Source organism: Mesoplodon bidens (genome assembly GCF_964165515.1).
Source record: "Mesoplodon bidens genome assembly, chromosome: 3".
In the NCBI taxonomy this organism is placed as follows: domain Eukaryota; kingdom Metazoa; phylum Chordata; class Mammalia; order Artiodactyla; family Ziphiidae; genus Mesoplodon; species Mesoplodon bidens.
Window position 1 is genome coordinate 134,937,605 of NC_138178.1, and position 15,462 is coordinate 134,953,066.

The 15,462-nt window shown below is 40.3% G+C and overlaps 1 protein-coding gene across 1 annotated transcript in view; it reads right to left on the reverse strand.

Moving 5' to 3' along the window:
• SLC35F4 (solute carrier family 35 member F4) overlaps positions 1–15,462 on the reverse strand; it is a gene marked incomplete at both ends in the record, with an annotated part of 300,374 nt that overhangs the window by 14,182 nt on the left and 270,730 nt on the right. The window contains 3 exons of the mRNA XM_081229155.1: positions 2,878–3,097; positions 8,591–8,888; positions 13,331–13,516. Of these exons, the coding sequence (XP_081085281.1) occupies positions 2,878–3,097; positions 8,591–8,888; positions 13,331–13,516 (704 nt within the window). The remainder of the gene's footprint in view (positions 1–2,877; positions 3,098–8,590; positions 8,889–13,330; positions 13,517–15,462) is intronic.

Consider the following 15,462-nt stretch of genomic DNA (forward strand, 5'->3'; position numbering starts at 1 on the left):
AATGAGTCAGAAATATGCATTTTGCTTTGATGACTGAAAGCAACCCTTTAACTATTTAAAAAAAGAGTAGTCCAAGTGGGGTGGCATCTACAGACTTTGTCTTGTTTATGGGTGTAGACAATAAGAGCTGCATTTATGTTGTCAGTATTCTATTTGTCCTCCTCTAATTTCTCAGGTGACCTAATTATACATGTTCTCAGTATGTCTCAGAAGGAAAAGAACTGCTGATATGGTCAAAAGGCAAAATGCTGAATATGTTTCAGTGCTTCTTATATTCCATGGCCTGCTTATGGGCATTATTAAAATTACACCTTGACATTCTTCTAGAACATGGCATTAAACACTTCCTAATGTTTCACAGTGAGAAGTGAAGCACCTCCTGTCATTTAAAAAGAAAAATACCTGGCTTCTCCCAGCATGCCTGACCTTAATACTTACTGTTTTGTCATTATGATGTCTTAATTTATGCATTTACTTATTAACAGCTACTTATTGGCTACTTAACAATTTTTCTATCAGGTCTTATTACTTTGCAGATGCTGTATGAGTTTCCTGGGGCTGCTGTAACAAATGACCACAAACTTGGTTACTAAAAACAGCAGAAATCTATTCTCTCATAGTTCTGGAGGCCAGAAGTTCAAAATTGGGCAGGGCCATGCTCCCAACAGCACCTCTCTGGGAGAGGATAATATTACATGCCTGCCTCTTCCAGGTTCTGGTGGCTGCCCCGGCTTTCCTGGGCTTGTGGCTGCATCACTCCAATCTCTCTCTCTGTGGTCACATTGCCTTCTCCTCTTCTGTGTGTCTTTCCTGTGTGTGTCTCTTGTAAGGATACTTGTTATTGGATTTAGGAGACACCCAGATCAACCAGGATGATCTCCTCTTTGCAAAATCCTTAAGTTAATTATGTCTGCAAAGACTATTTTTCCAAGTAAGGTCACATTCACGGGTTCTGGGGATTAGAGTGTGGACACCTTATTGGGGGCCACCATTAAACCCACCACAGATGCAAATTTTAAGATAGACATGCTTTGTAGCTTCTAGGCAGATTTCCTAAATCTGCCATTTAAATGTGACACAGCTGAGCTTTTCCCCCTACAAGTCCTCAAATAAACATCAAGCTTCTTTTGACATGACCCCTTGCATAAGTAAGTTCCATGGTTAAATGCATTCATTCACTCTAATACAATTGATTTGCTCACTGGTAAATCTAATAGTGAACATATCTATTTCCTTTTCGTATTCACATGACACTGAAAGAGCAGAAAAGCCCCTAAATCTCCTTTCTTGCCCTCTCTTCTGACAAGGCCCTCCAAATACTCATGGGTGATCCAAGGTGGTAGTAGATAGACAAGAGAAAGATCTTGTAAGCATGAGTTCATTCACTATATCCTTAAATATGTAGAGTCTCTACTTTGTCCCTTGTATTATTCTAGGTGTTAGAGATAGAGGTAGAACTAGTTTCATGGGCATATGACCTGTGCAGATGCAGTGGGCTCCCTGATGTTGCCATGTTGAAATTATTCACAATTTTTTTCAACAGGAGGCCTGCATTTTCACTTTTCACTGGGCCCCACAAATTATGTAGCCCAAGCTGAATGGATCAGTGAGCAATGTAAAGAAGGTTCTTGTTCTCAAGTACTTGTCAGGGCACGTGATGGTGGACAGATGATACCAATGCTTCACGTGTGAAAACATGATGCTAAGCCCTTTGGGTGTGAAATCTAAGATTAGCTATGGAGAATGAGTATGGGACCACATCTGGTATAGTTTAATGGTATCATGGACTGATTCAGTTTCTTGTGTTGTCTTCTGCTATAGCTTTTCACCTGTTCATGTCAAGTTTCAGTTCTGAATTTCTGAGCAGCATTTCCCAAGATACAACCAGAATTAGCTAATTGGCTATTAAGATGAAGTTTTCAGGATGATACCTGTCACAAACTCTCTCTCTAATATAAACATGAATTTCAGCATTTAGTAGGGCAAGGACCCTGGAATCATTGCAACAAGAGCAATATTTTGATAGCAAAATGTGTTTCAGATCCAGTCTTGGACATCTCTTTCGGAGAACAATAATTGTGTGATGTTTATCTTCTGGAAAAAGGCTATTCATTTGGACCTCCTTTCAAAGAACTATTTACTCAATATTTTCATCATGGTGGCATGACAGATTATATGAATGAGATCTGGCTCCTTAGATCTGCATGGTTTTCAATCAATCTAACAAAGATCAAGCATACAAAAAAATTTTTATTTTTAAATCCATGTTACCTGTGAAAGGGATAAACTCAGAACTGAAGTGGTTGGTGGAAGTTTAATGCAGTTCAATTAAGGATTTGTACCCCAAAGTAAGAGTTATTGCTTTTAGTTCCATATCTAGTTAGTCACACTAGATATATAGCCACTTTTAACAGCATTGTGCCATTACTGATGACTTTAATTACTGTTTGGTAACCTGATCTACTTACACCAATATTAATTAAATCCATCTCTAGGGGGAAAAAACATGAGGGAGTTGTCCCAACATATGCTGATTGGAAAAAAAGCAAATCATAATCTTTACTGTGGCTAATTTTCTCAGACCCTTCTTTCCCGAGGACAGAAGGAGTTGATCACACCATTAATTCTAAGAAAAGCACTTCTTTTCCCTGAGTGCCTCCTGTTGAAATCATCTGACTGATTCCAATGGAAACAATCTCTTTATCTTCTCATGATGTCGTAACTGCCTGGGCGTCCTAGTGCAACTTCAAATTTCAATCTGTACTCAGAACCAATGGGAAAAGTTTTGCAGAAACTCCACAAAACAAAGCAGCTCTCCTGATACCAAGGATCTATGATTAAATGTGGCCTTACGCATTGAATCAAGTGTGCCATTACCCTCACTCCCATGAACCTGTCTTTCAGCACGATCCACGACAGCAAGAAGACAAAGGCTTTGTTACAACAGAACAGAGCAGAGACATCTGTGGCTGTCAGCTTCTTTAAAGCCAGTAAATACAGGTAGTTAGTCAAAGTCCATAGAATAGAAAAGGGAGCAGTTCTTTTAAGAAAGAGCTTCAGTGTCAGACCATCTTCACCAAAAATTCGACTGCATTCCCTAGAGAAGAAATAGAGGTTAATAGTCAGGTATTAATTTTAACACATCTTGTGTAGACTAACTCTTGACAGCCATTTTTAGGCAAGAGCACAAACCCTGAAGACCCAACATTCATCTGTGGAACCTACTGAACCCAGTTCTGCCACCTACGGGCTGTGAGTACAAAGCGTTCCATGGAGGAGTCCACATCTCCCCAGGCACAGAGCTAAGCCTTTCCTACCCATTCTCTGGAGATTCCTGGGGGTAGTAGCCATTCTGCTGTTGCCAAACATTCTCAGAGAAGCCCGGAGAAATCCAGAAATGAATGGTTGCTGGAATTACTAGCTATTCGAAGAGACAGATGATTCTTTCCCAGTGGACGGATACAACAGGGTCAAAATGGTTGCTACTGTTTGAATAGGCTACAGACCACGTGCAGCCTCACATATCATGTGTAGGCATGCACAGCTTAGGATTTTATTATTCCTAAAACATTATGCCTTTTTCTGACATATCTGCCCAGTGGACAAATTTCTTTTTCCTCTAGCATTTTTAAGGTAGAAAAAAATGAAGGAAGCATCTGTGATAACCCCCAAATGGTAAAATAAATAAATAAAATTCAGGTTGCATTTATGTAGAAACACCTGGCCATTCTGGAGTAATTGTCTGAATTCATTGTGTAAAAATAGTCATTTCAGTTAAATCTTTGATTTGCTTGGTTTCTGACTAAATTGATTATTTAGCCCAAAGGATTGTTTTAATCAAAATGTTGAAGCTAGCGATACATATAGGCAATATCAAAAGTGATAGAATAGCAGTAGCTTTTTAATTATGGACTGAAAACAGGCTGAGAAAATTCAGCTTTATTTTTTTCACTCAGTTGTACATGAACATTCAAGCTTTCATTGGGCAACTATCTTGTGCCAGGCATTGTATTTTCAAAAGTAGTATAAATATTCTGTTTGAAGCAACAAGTTATTCATATTTGCACGTTTATAATGTTTATAAATCTATTTAAATGGCTCTAGGTAGTACTAGTTTCTGGTTTCCCTTCTAGCTCTTTCTGAAGAGAAATAATTATGCTTCAAAGTATTGCAAAGCAAAGTAATCTCCAGCCAATGTTTGTCTCCCATGTATGAAGCAATTTACCCCACAGGAGGACCACATGGGGGGAGGGCGTGACAAAGTGGTGAGGCTCCAAGCACAGGGATACGGCTTTCAAAATCAAGTCTCATAGTAAACGTTGCTTCCAAGCAGCTGAGAACACTGGGAATCATAGGCCAGTGATTCTGGGAAGGTTAAAAATGCATTTTGAACACATAGACAAGTCATGTGGTGATTTTACTTTCATGTGGCAGACAACCAAAATGGAAAGACTTTTGTAAAATGGAAATGGGATTCCCAAAGCTAAATTTTAACTTGAAGGAGACAGAACATCAGTGAAGGGACTAAATAGCCTGAGGCAAAGCCTTTTGCAAAGTAAACAGAAATTACACGTGCTCACACACACAGGTAAATGGATGGCCTCTCTGTTTTGTTTTACTGACGTGTAGTTGATTTACATTATTATAAAATGGATGGCCTGTTTTGTATTACTGAAGTGTAGTTGATTTACAGTATTATAAAATGGATGGCCTTTCTAAAGCTCTACCTTTGAGATACTCAAATCAGAGTTACACACAGAGCAAGCAGCAGTTTTCACAGAGCAACTGGGCACACATTTTGTGTTCTGTACTTAGAAAGGGATTTGCTCTGTGAGGAAGTCTGCCAGGGAGAGCTGGAGTGGAGAGTCGTGGGTTTATCCTGACATCTATAACTGCTAAAGGTCCTTTAAAATACACGTTTATTAAGAACCACAACAAATCCATTTCTGATTAAAGTATTTCTTATCACTGGCCTTAGCCAGTGATGGTTCTTCCTTCCCAGAGCCCACCATCATGTTGGGTAGAGTGCTCTCCAGCAAAGACTTTGGATTCAGGAGAGGGAACACCCTGCCCCGTGGGGAAGCCAGTGGAGGCACATGGATGGGGAGAGTCCCCCAGGCAAAGTGCTGCTGCCTGGCAGAGGCTCTTGGCCTGGCTCACCCTGACCCCTAGGTATTGGCTTCCTCCTTGTTACCCTTTCTTCTTCCCTTCTCATCTTACTGCCCACCTTCTCCCCACTTGTCACTGCTGTTACAAGAATTAATAAAAATGCTCTCCATTCCAACGCCAGTTCATCTGGGTAAAACCTTTTACCATTTAAGCAGTAAGTGCTAGGAAATGTGATTTTTTTTTTTTAAAGATGGATTTCTGTGGAGAAGGAGATAACAATAGTAGGTCTCTCCTTGGGATGATGAGATCAGAATCTCTAGACAAGAGGCATTGACAGGAGGCAAAACTTGGAAAGAAGCTTAGAAGTCGGGGGACACTAATAACATAACTCTGCACATTCCAGCAGCTACTAGTTATGGAACCCTTTCTGTATGTCAGATGGCATCTTTAATTTTATTTATTTATTTATTTATTTATGGCTGTGCTGGGTCTTCGTTTCTGTGCAAGGGCTTTCTCTAGTTGTGGCAAGTGGGGGCTACTCTTCATCGCGGTGCGCGGGCCTCTCACTGTCGTGGCCTCTCTGGTTGCGGAGCACAGGCTCCAGACGTGCAGGCTCAGTAGTTGTGGCTCACAGGCCTAGTTGCTCCGCGACATGTGGGATCCTCTCAGACCAGGGCTCGAACCCGCGTCCCCTGCACTGGCAGGCAGACTCTCAACCACTGCGCCACCAGGGAAGCCCCAGATGGCCTCTTAAGCACATTTCATAGCTTCCTGACACATGGCAAATTTATCTTTGGCTCTAGTTTCATGTTTTCTAGAGTTTTTTTCCTTAAGAAATTACCCTTTGATACCCTTTTGATATACCATCAAAACTATGGTATATAATTATTTTCTTCTTAAATTTCAAATTCACCTGAGGCAATTGAATTCTCTTGATAGTATATAAATGGAATGATGGAAATATCAAAAACTACTTCCAAATGAACAATCCTTACCATCTAGATTTGATACCTTACTGAAAATTCTTTTGATGTCAGTGATAAGAAAAAGACTGGAAATGCTTTCATAGCATTCAAGAGAAAAGGAGAAAATAGGCATAGGGTCTGGCACTATGGGCCAAATCCTGTTTTCAGTCTTAGATACTAACTCTATTTTCCCTTTGTTCTGCCATGAGAGCTTCAGCGGGTGCCTTCTTGGCAGATGGTGTTAATGAGTCTACAGGGAAAAAAGATCAAGGATCTCAGCATTTTCTGGCAATGTTTACCTCTCATATGGAGGGGGCCACTGGAGAATATTCCTTTCACAGACAATGTTTTCTGCTTGACAGTAAAAGCTCTTTGATTCAGTTTCAGAAATGGGCAACTTCACACTAGGCACTAACAGGGGGTGGTGTCTTGTCAAGTTACAGGTCTCACTAAATTCAGAGTTAGCTCAACATGAGAGATGCGGTGAAGATGAGACTCATTCCCCAAACAACACTTCTGTCAGCAGGAGCCTCTTGTAAATGTATTCTCTTCAATAAAACTGACTTGGGGCTTCCCTGGTGGCGCAGTGGTTGAGAGTCCGCCTGCCGATGCAGGGGACACGGGTTCGTGCCCCGGTCCGGGAAGATCCCACATGCCGCGGAGCGGCTGGTCCCGTGAGCCATGGCCACTGAGCCTGTGCGTCCGGAGCCTGTGCTCCGCAACGGGAGAGGCCACAGCGGTGAGAGGCCTGAGTACTGCAAAAAAATAAATAAATAAAATAAATAATACGGAAAACTGACTTGGCTTGCTTTGCGGTGTTCTGAGGTATTACTTCCGAGACTAAACTTTTGCTGTTTTTATCAGCATGTGTGTCTAAACCATAGGAACACATGCTATGGGTAAATGGAGGTATTTTCAAACAGGGAGAATTTTATTCTGATAATCATGTCCCTTGCAATCATGTATTAAATATTGTTATTAATAAAGATCTTATGCCCCAGCATCATGTCTATTTTGATGGGAAGAAATATAAAGTATTTTTAGCAATCCCAAACAGGTATAAGGTTTTTTTCTTTCCTCCAAACCAGAAAACATTTATCATTCTTGAATTGGGTTTTGTTTCTTTAATGATAGATGAACGTTCATGGACACACGTGGAAAATCAGTTCACAGTGTGACTTCAATATTCCCGGGCACTTCCAAGCTGGTGATAAATTGGAAGTTGAAGATTAAGCCTTCACAGTGTCTTAAGTTTTCAAGAACAGTCTTATAATGCATCAATGGTAACAGTCACTCCTTCCTTTCATTAGGTAAAAGGGCAAGAAAGAAAGGTTATTTTGGCTCCTGCAATACAAATTTATTGTCATTCTGCTGAGAAGCAGTAAGCGGGTGAAGAAAACTGTCCCTCTCCCACTGCCATCTGCTGAGGTCAAGACTGCTGTTTTCTCTTGGTGATCAGAGTGACTGTCCTGGAAGTTATTCCTTATTTCTGGCTTTTTTTTTCCAAGAAGCTGTCTGTTAGCACAGGACTTTGACCTGAATGCTGCCTTTCTTGAGTGCTGTACAGGGCTGGATGACATGTCTTCCAGCTTCCTGATCTCCCCAAGATGGGGCTGCAGAAGTCAGGTTTAGCTCCGAGCAACCACTAGAACCATGGCACTATCAAGTTCATGGCTAGCAAACCAACAGACAAAGCTCTCTGTGCTCCTAGCCAGCAAAGAACAGCATCTTTTAAACCATCCCAAGGCCAGACTTCCCTTTACCTGAGACCAAGTCACTTCATCTGCTATAACACCACTGTGTCCAGAATACTGAGCAAATGTTTTTGTAATAATCTTATTAATACAGTTTTTTTTTTCTGGGCTCGAGATCCTGGGCTGTTCTTTTAAAACGTGGCAAGAGGTAAATTGATCTGAATTAAAATCTAGGTTCCATTATTTATAAGTGTGTGACCGTGGACAAGTCCCTGAATCTCTCCAAACCTATTACCTCTTGTGTTAAAATGGGGATAATTAACACCGTCTTAAAACATGGCTGTTACTACCAATGATGGTTAATAAGATAAGATACACAGGGCTTCCCTGGTGGCGCAGTGGTTGAGAGTCCGCCTGCCGATGCAGGGGACACGGGTTCGTGCCCCAGTCTGGGAGGATCCCACATGCCGTGGAGCGGCTGGGCCCGTGAGCCATGGCTGCTGAGCCTGCACGTCCGGAGCCTGTGTTCCGCAACGGGAGAGGCCACAACAGTGAGAGGCCCGCGTACCGCAAAAAAAAAAAAAAAAAAAAAAGATAAGATACACAAAAGCACCAGCACAGTGCCTGGCATGTTGTAGACACTTAATAATTTTGGGGGTGGTACTGATTCTGTTTCTTCGTGTTAATATGTTCACTACCGACCTTAGATCCTGCCTCTCCACACTCCTCAACTCAACTCATATTCCAAAGAGATGAAATTATGCATATTTGCATGAAATTATTTCCAACCATCTCCTACTGGCCATTTAACATGAAACCTACCTGAATTTTTTCATTGGAGATTGCTTTTCTTGAGCAGTGGCCAGATGACCAGAGTAATAGACTGGGAAAAACATAATGTTCCAGTTTGTTGAAAACCAAGTCATGAAAAATGGACAGTAGAAGTTCTTATAAGTAATTTTTACAATCTGTGTGGTTCCAACCCAAGATGATGACACTGACAGGATGATCAAAAGTCCCCAGATGGCCTTCAGAACCATAGACGTACAGGATAGGCAGCGAGCCTTGATTCTGTTTTCTTGGCTGCTATTCTCAGGATGAGTCTGTGTTCCATCATCCCCTGCAAACAGGAAAGGAATACAAATGTGTGGAAATCAAGTTATAAAACAGCAATCAAAAAGGCAGACAGTAGAATCACCACTGTTCTTTTTTTTCTCCTGCTGTCATTTGAAGAGACATAACTCTAGCTCATTTTCTGTCTGGAATCTGGAGTCTCTGCTCTGTAAGGTACAGTGTGTATCTGGACCCCTATCCAGGCTATGACGATGCCCATGAACTTGGTGGACGCTCTCTGTTCCTGGGTGTACCCTACCCACTTCCTCGTGAGAGCATTACACATTTCAGCTCCAAAGGCTTTGCCCTTGGCCACGTAACCTGCTTTGTCTAATCAAACATAAACAGATGTGTGGTATGCCACCTCTCAGCAGAAGCTTTAAGAGGTATCACAGGGTCCCACTACCTCTCTAGCTCTTCCTTTCTGCCACTAGAATGGAGAATCCCAAACAGAAGCTGCTTTTTGGTCTGTGTGGGAGAATGAGCAGAACCCTGTGTCTGCCGACATGAAATGTGAACAAGAAATAAGTATTTGTTGTTATATTCCACTGAGTTGCTTTTTTCTTTTTTAACTGCAGCAAAGATGACTATTAAGTTGAAAAGGATGTGTCCCCAAAACAGAGCAAGTCTGGACTGCACAAAATTACCTTCCACCTCAGAGCAAATTACGACTTAATATGTTTCTGGGAGCACAGTGAGTTCTGCTTTGTATTTTTACATTTACTAAGAAAATTTAGTAGCATTTTTTCACACTAAAATAGTTAAAGCTCTCTGAAAGTGACAATCATAAAGGCCTTCTCCCCTGATAGAGAAAACAAGTTTAACACAATGAATTTATGTACCTGTCAGGAAATTTAATGGGAGCAGTGGTCACCCTGAGTCCCCAGATAGTAGAATCCTGGGGGAAAGGAGGCAGAATTGTCTGCAAGATTCTGCTGTGTCTCCAGGGACCTCCTTTAAGCATAAGGCTTATCCTGGGGTTAAGAAAGTGGTGCAGCCCACAGATAGCAAGTGAGAGTGGATGGTTTCTCACTTTTCCTCTCCAGAACCTGCTGGCTCTCCTGCTGTGAATGTGTGTGCACTGCTTAATGACCCAGGTGGGACTGCCCCACTGGGGTAAAGGCTTTCATCCAGCTAAGGCTTCCTGATATAATTATTTGGGGAAAGTAGGTAGCAAGATTTGAAAGTGAATTCTTCACTGCAGAATATAAACCAAGTAAGGATGAACACAGCAATTACTACATGACTTCCAAGTGTCATAAACAGAGTTCTCAGAGCCTAGGCCTCCAGAAGATGAAAACTTGTATTCTTTTATTTATTTATTCAACAAAGTCCTATGGAGACTACCAGGAGTTAGATAGTCGGGTTCCAGGGGTTCAAACAAGAAAGACTTGAGCTCATAATCTAGACAAAGGCCAGAGAACACATCTAATACAGTATGATAAGGGCCAAGTATGGCAGATACAAGGCCACATGGAAGCAGAGGAGAAGCACTTGTTAAGAGAAGGGGGGCATAATGATTAGGAGAAGCTCCCATGATGCAGTGACATTGAGATGAGTCTGTAAGTATGTTAGCCAGCTCCCTTGGCTGTGTACAGACTATACTTGATAACAGTTCTGCAAATTCCCTCTATGACCATGTGGCTTACACAGAGAGTAAAGGGAAAAAACAAAAATGAATAAGAGGGTGGAATAAGAGACTCTGGTGTTGGAAGGCTGGGAAGGGAACACAAGCCTACCCAATTAAGTAGGTATTATTCCCATTTTACAGATGAAAAAACTGAGACTTGTATTAAAGGTTGTTCATGGTTGAGCCTAAGACAGTATGACTCCAAGGTCTAAACTTTTTATTCTGAATATTGATTCTGTCTAGGTTTCAGGCTTGAGCTCCCTGTTTAAGCACTGGACGTTTCAGATAAGGTTTGGAGAAAAAGTTCTGTTTCTGGCAGGAATGGCAGTCTTGCATGAGGTTTGATAGAAGTGATATTAAGAGAAAGGTGTACTCTACTACACTTCAGATCACATTATTCTCAGGGAATAGCTTATAAAGGAGGAATGATTCTACAAAGATTTTAAGTATCCCTTTGAGTTAATATCTGCCTTCACGGTCACCTTCTTTGAAGATTGCATCTGTACCACGGTCAGAGCATGGAGAATATTTCTGATGGCACCAATAGTCACCTAAATCCCCACCTAGTATTGACTCATTCTTTCCTCTGCTAACTAAATTGAATTGTTGACAATTCTTTAATTTTACTATCTACAGATACCATAGAAAGATTGGCTGTCCAGAGTTCTATTTTTTTTTTTTTTTTTTTTTGCGGTACGTGGGCCTCTCACTGTTGTGGCCTCTCCCGTTGCGGAGCACAGGCTCCGGACGCGCAGGCTCAGCGGCCATGGCTCACGGGCCCAGCCGCTCCACGGCATGTGGGATCTTCCCAGACCGGGGCACGAACCCGTGTCCCCTGCATCGGCAGGCGGACTCTCAACCCTGCGCCACCAGGGAAGCCCAGAGTTCTTTTATTTTTCTGACCATTTTAAGTATGATTTCCTAGAGTCCTGCTTAGATTTATTGTTTTGTATATATCATTAAAATAGATTTACCAGGAATTCCATCCATTTCTATGAACCTTGATTGGAGTCATACAAATTGATGGTAGAGGCCGCTGGAATTTGGAAACATGAGTGAAAGTCCTAGTCCTGCCATTGGATGGCCCTGAGTATATGTTTAATTCCATCTTAGGTTCTCTGTCAAACAGTGATAATATCTATCTCATGGGCTTCCTTTTGAGGTTAAGTACCATAACATTCATGAAAGAATGGTGAGCTGCTCTTCAGATTATTCTCCTTTTCTCTTTTCTTTTTGGTGTCTAGGAATATCCCCAAATGTCTTCTGAATCATTACAGAAAGAGTAAATCATGCCCCATGTGGTCTTTAATGGTACAGTTTTTAAGATTTGTAACCTGTATATGATAGGTAGGGCAAATTTATTAACCATATTTAATTAACTGGAACATACTGTTCTGAAGATAACTGGGATGATAAGAATATTACTGTAACTCATTAAAGCCAATTAAAACTTTCTGAAGATTTAATTTTCTTCACTTTTTAAAAAAGAGTTTTAGCCTCGGGGTCCATAGTTGCTGAGATTCCATTTTAAAATATTGTCATTTTTTGAAAAAATCTTTTCTCACATAAAACCTCTTATCAAATAAGTAGGACCCTACAAGAGGCTTTCACACTTCCTCTGTACCTTTGTTTACCTGAGTCCCCTGAATTACCATTTCTCTTCTGTTTATTTTTTAAAGCTAGTGTTCTCAAAGTTTGAGGGTTTTTTTTTCAGGTTTTTTTCACTACCCACTTATTTTGAATAGAGTATTTTGTTGTTTTTGCTGTTGTCACTGTTGATTTTAAGGATGCAAGAGATTTTAATATGTTGCTGGCCAAGCTGAAGGAATAAACGGAGAGGGAGAGATTGAAAATGTAGGTGGAAGAGATGGAGAGAAGGTGATCATGGATGCAGAAGGAGTCAACATCAGAATGGTAGCAAACACAAAAATCAAAGGTGGTCCCCACAATGATGGTAATTAGCAAATTAGCAAACAAGAGAACAGAGACATTTTGAGGCAGAGAGGAAAGCATCTCTTAGCACACAATAGTTTTAGTCTTTTCAGGAAAGTAGAAGTGTGGTCATATGATGAGAGCAAGTGAGTATGGACTCAGAGCTTGAGAGCATCTCTGGGGAAGGCAGTACGATGTCCACCACCAAAATGTAACAGTATTGGGCAGCAGCCTAATGGACCCAGCTGCATTTTAAAATGATAAGTTTGCTGGGAAATCCATGGATATAGTAAGGAAATTTATCTAGCAATTCCAGTAACCAAGTAACCCAGGAGTTGGTAAGTGGTCAGGCAGATGTGAGGAAATGCCAAAGTTCTTGATTTAATAGTAAATGCTGATCAGGGAGACAACTGAAGTGAAGGAGGTGTAAAATTAGGAAAACTAGAAGGGCTCCAAGGACTGGCAGTCCTGATAAAGACAAGAGCAGAGTCTGTGATTTTACTGGTACTTTTATTCTTCTCAGAATGGGTACAGGGTGCTATTACTAAATCCCAGGATTGAGGTAAAAGATGCTGGCTTTTGACATCTTGAAGATGAGAAAACTAGTTTCCTTATAAACTTCATTAGAAGTCACTGTTTAACCATGTGTTAAACCCTCCAGTTATAGGTTTTGGTATTATTTCTCTGCTACACTGTACACCGTACATCATTAATGGATTATATCTACACATTTCCGTTCTTCCTTCTCCTCCCACTTGATAAACTTTCCCCACATGCACTCCTGAGAGTCCATGTAACATCTACATTCTGTGCCAATGGTGAGATCTTTCATTGCTGGCAAAAGCTCACCAAACGTACTGTTATTTAAGAGGAGGTTAACCACATACCTGATCTGTTCTGCCTCTCGGCTCTATGTCCACACACTCCAGAGGATCCTCGACTCTGAAGTTCAAGAATAGGAGCAGAAGAATCTTCGGTGACAGACAGAGGGGACAGTTGTCTGCTGATGCTACTGTGTGAACTGGGGCAGTTGGCTCCAGGTTTACATCGAGTAACTGATGATCTGGAGGTACCTGGGAAGAAAGAGTTCATACCCGTTTGAGAATTTCCTGAAGGAAAACAGATTTTTAAATGCCTTGGCAGTAAAATATATGGAACATTCATTGAGTTCATTTCTAATTTTAAAAAAGGGGGTCCTAAAAAGAGAATGCTATGTTGGCAAGGTCTGTGTCCCTAAGACAAAGGGTCTTTTAAGATAAATCCATTAACTGGAAATGAACATTAGAAAATGGTGTTTGGGATGACATATCTGTTCTGAATTAGAACTGTTATCATAGTCAAATAGTTTACCTCAAGGAAAGCAAAGTGATGATACGCTTGTTTCCTCCCTTTTCTTCGTAAGGCTGACTGTTGTATTCCTAACTGGTAAGACTGCCAACGGGGTCTCCTATTAAATCCACTATACACTTTTCCATCAGATTGATCACTAAAATCCAACTTTGTTGTGTCTCTCTGCTCTGGCTAGGACTTCCAATATGTTGAATAAAAGTAGTGAGAGTGGAATGCTTTCAGCTTTTTCACTGTTAAGAATGATGTTAGCTGTGGGTTTGTCATATATGCCCTTTATTATGTTGAGGTAAGTTCCCTCTATGCCTACTTTCTGGAGAGTTTTTATCGTAAACGGGTGTTGAATTTTGTCGGAAGCTTCTTCTGCATCTATTGAGATGATCATATGGTTTTTATCCTTCAGTTTGTTAATATGGTGTATCACATTGATTGATTTGCAGATATTGAAAAACCCTTGCATCCCTGGGATAAATACCACTTGATCATGGTGTATTATCCTTTTGATGTATTGTTGGATTTGGTTTGCTAATATTTTGTTGAGGACTTTTGCATCTACGTTTTTGCATCTGTGATATTGGTCTGCAATTTTCTTTTTTTGTTGTATCTTTCTCTGGCTTTGGTATCAGGGTAATGCTGACATCACAGAATGAGTTTGGAAGTGTTCCTGCCTCTGCAAATTTTTTTGAATAATTTAAGAAATGTGTTAATTATTCTCTAAATGTTTGGTAGAATTCATCTGTGAAGCCACCTGGTGCTGGACTTCTGTTTACCGGGAGATTTTTTTTTTTTTTACTGATTCAATTTCATTACTGGTAATTAGTCTGTTTATATTTTCTATTTCTTCCTGGTTTAGACTTGGGAGATGGTACATAATTACGAATTTCTTCTAGGTTGTCCGTTTTATTTGCATATAGTTGCTCATAGCAACTATGATTCTTTGTATTTCTGCTGTGTCCGTTGTAACTTCTCCTTTTTCATTTCTGATTTTATTGATTTGGACCCTCTCTTTTTCTTGATGAGTCTGGCTAAAGGTTTATCAATTTTGTTTATCTTTTCAAAGAAATAGCTCTTAGTTTCATTGATCTTTTCAATTTTTTTAGCCTCTGTTTCATTTATTTCTGCTCTGATCTTTATGAGTTATTTCCTTTTACTAATGGGTTTTGTTTGTTCTTTGCTTTCTAGCTCCTTTAGGTGTAAAATTAGATCGTTTATTTGAAATGTTTCCTTTCCTGAGGTAAGCTTGTATAGCTATATAAACTTTCTTCTTAGAACTGCTTTTGCTGAGTCCCATAGATTTTGAGTCATTGTGTTTTTGTTTCATTTGTCTCCAGGTATTTTTTTATTTCCTATTTGATCTCTTTAGTGATTCATTGGTTGTTTAGCACATTGTTTACCTCTACATGTCAGTGTTTTTTGCAGTTTATTTCTTGTAGTTGAATTCTAGTCTCATAGTGTTGTTGTTAGAAAAGATGGTGATATGGTTTCAATTTTCTTAAATATACCAAGGCTTGATTTTGTGGCCTAGCATGTGATTATCCTGGAGAATATTCCATGTGCACTTGACAAGAATGTGTATTCTGCTGCTTTTGGATGAATGTTCTCTCTCTATATGTATCTGTTAATTTCATCTGGTCTAATGTGTCACTTCAGGCTAGTGTTTCCTTGTTGATTT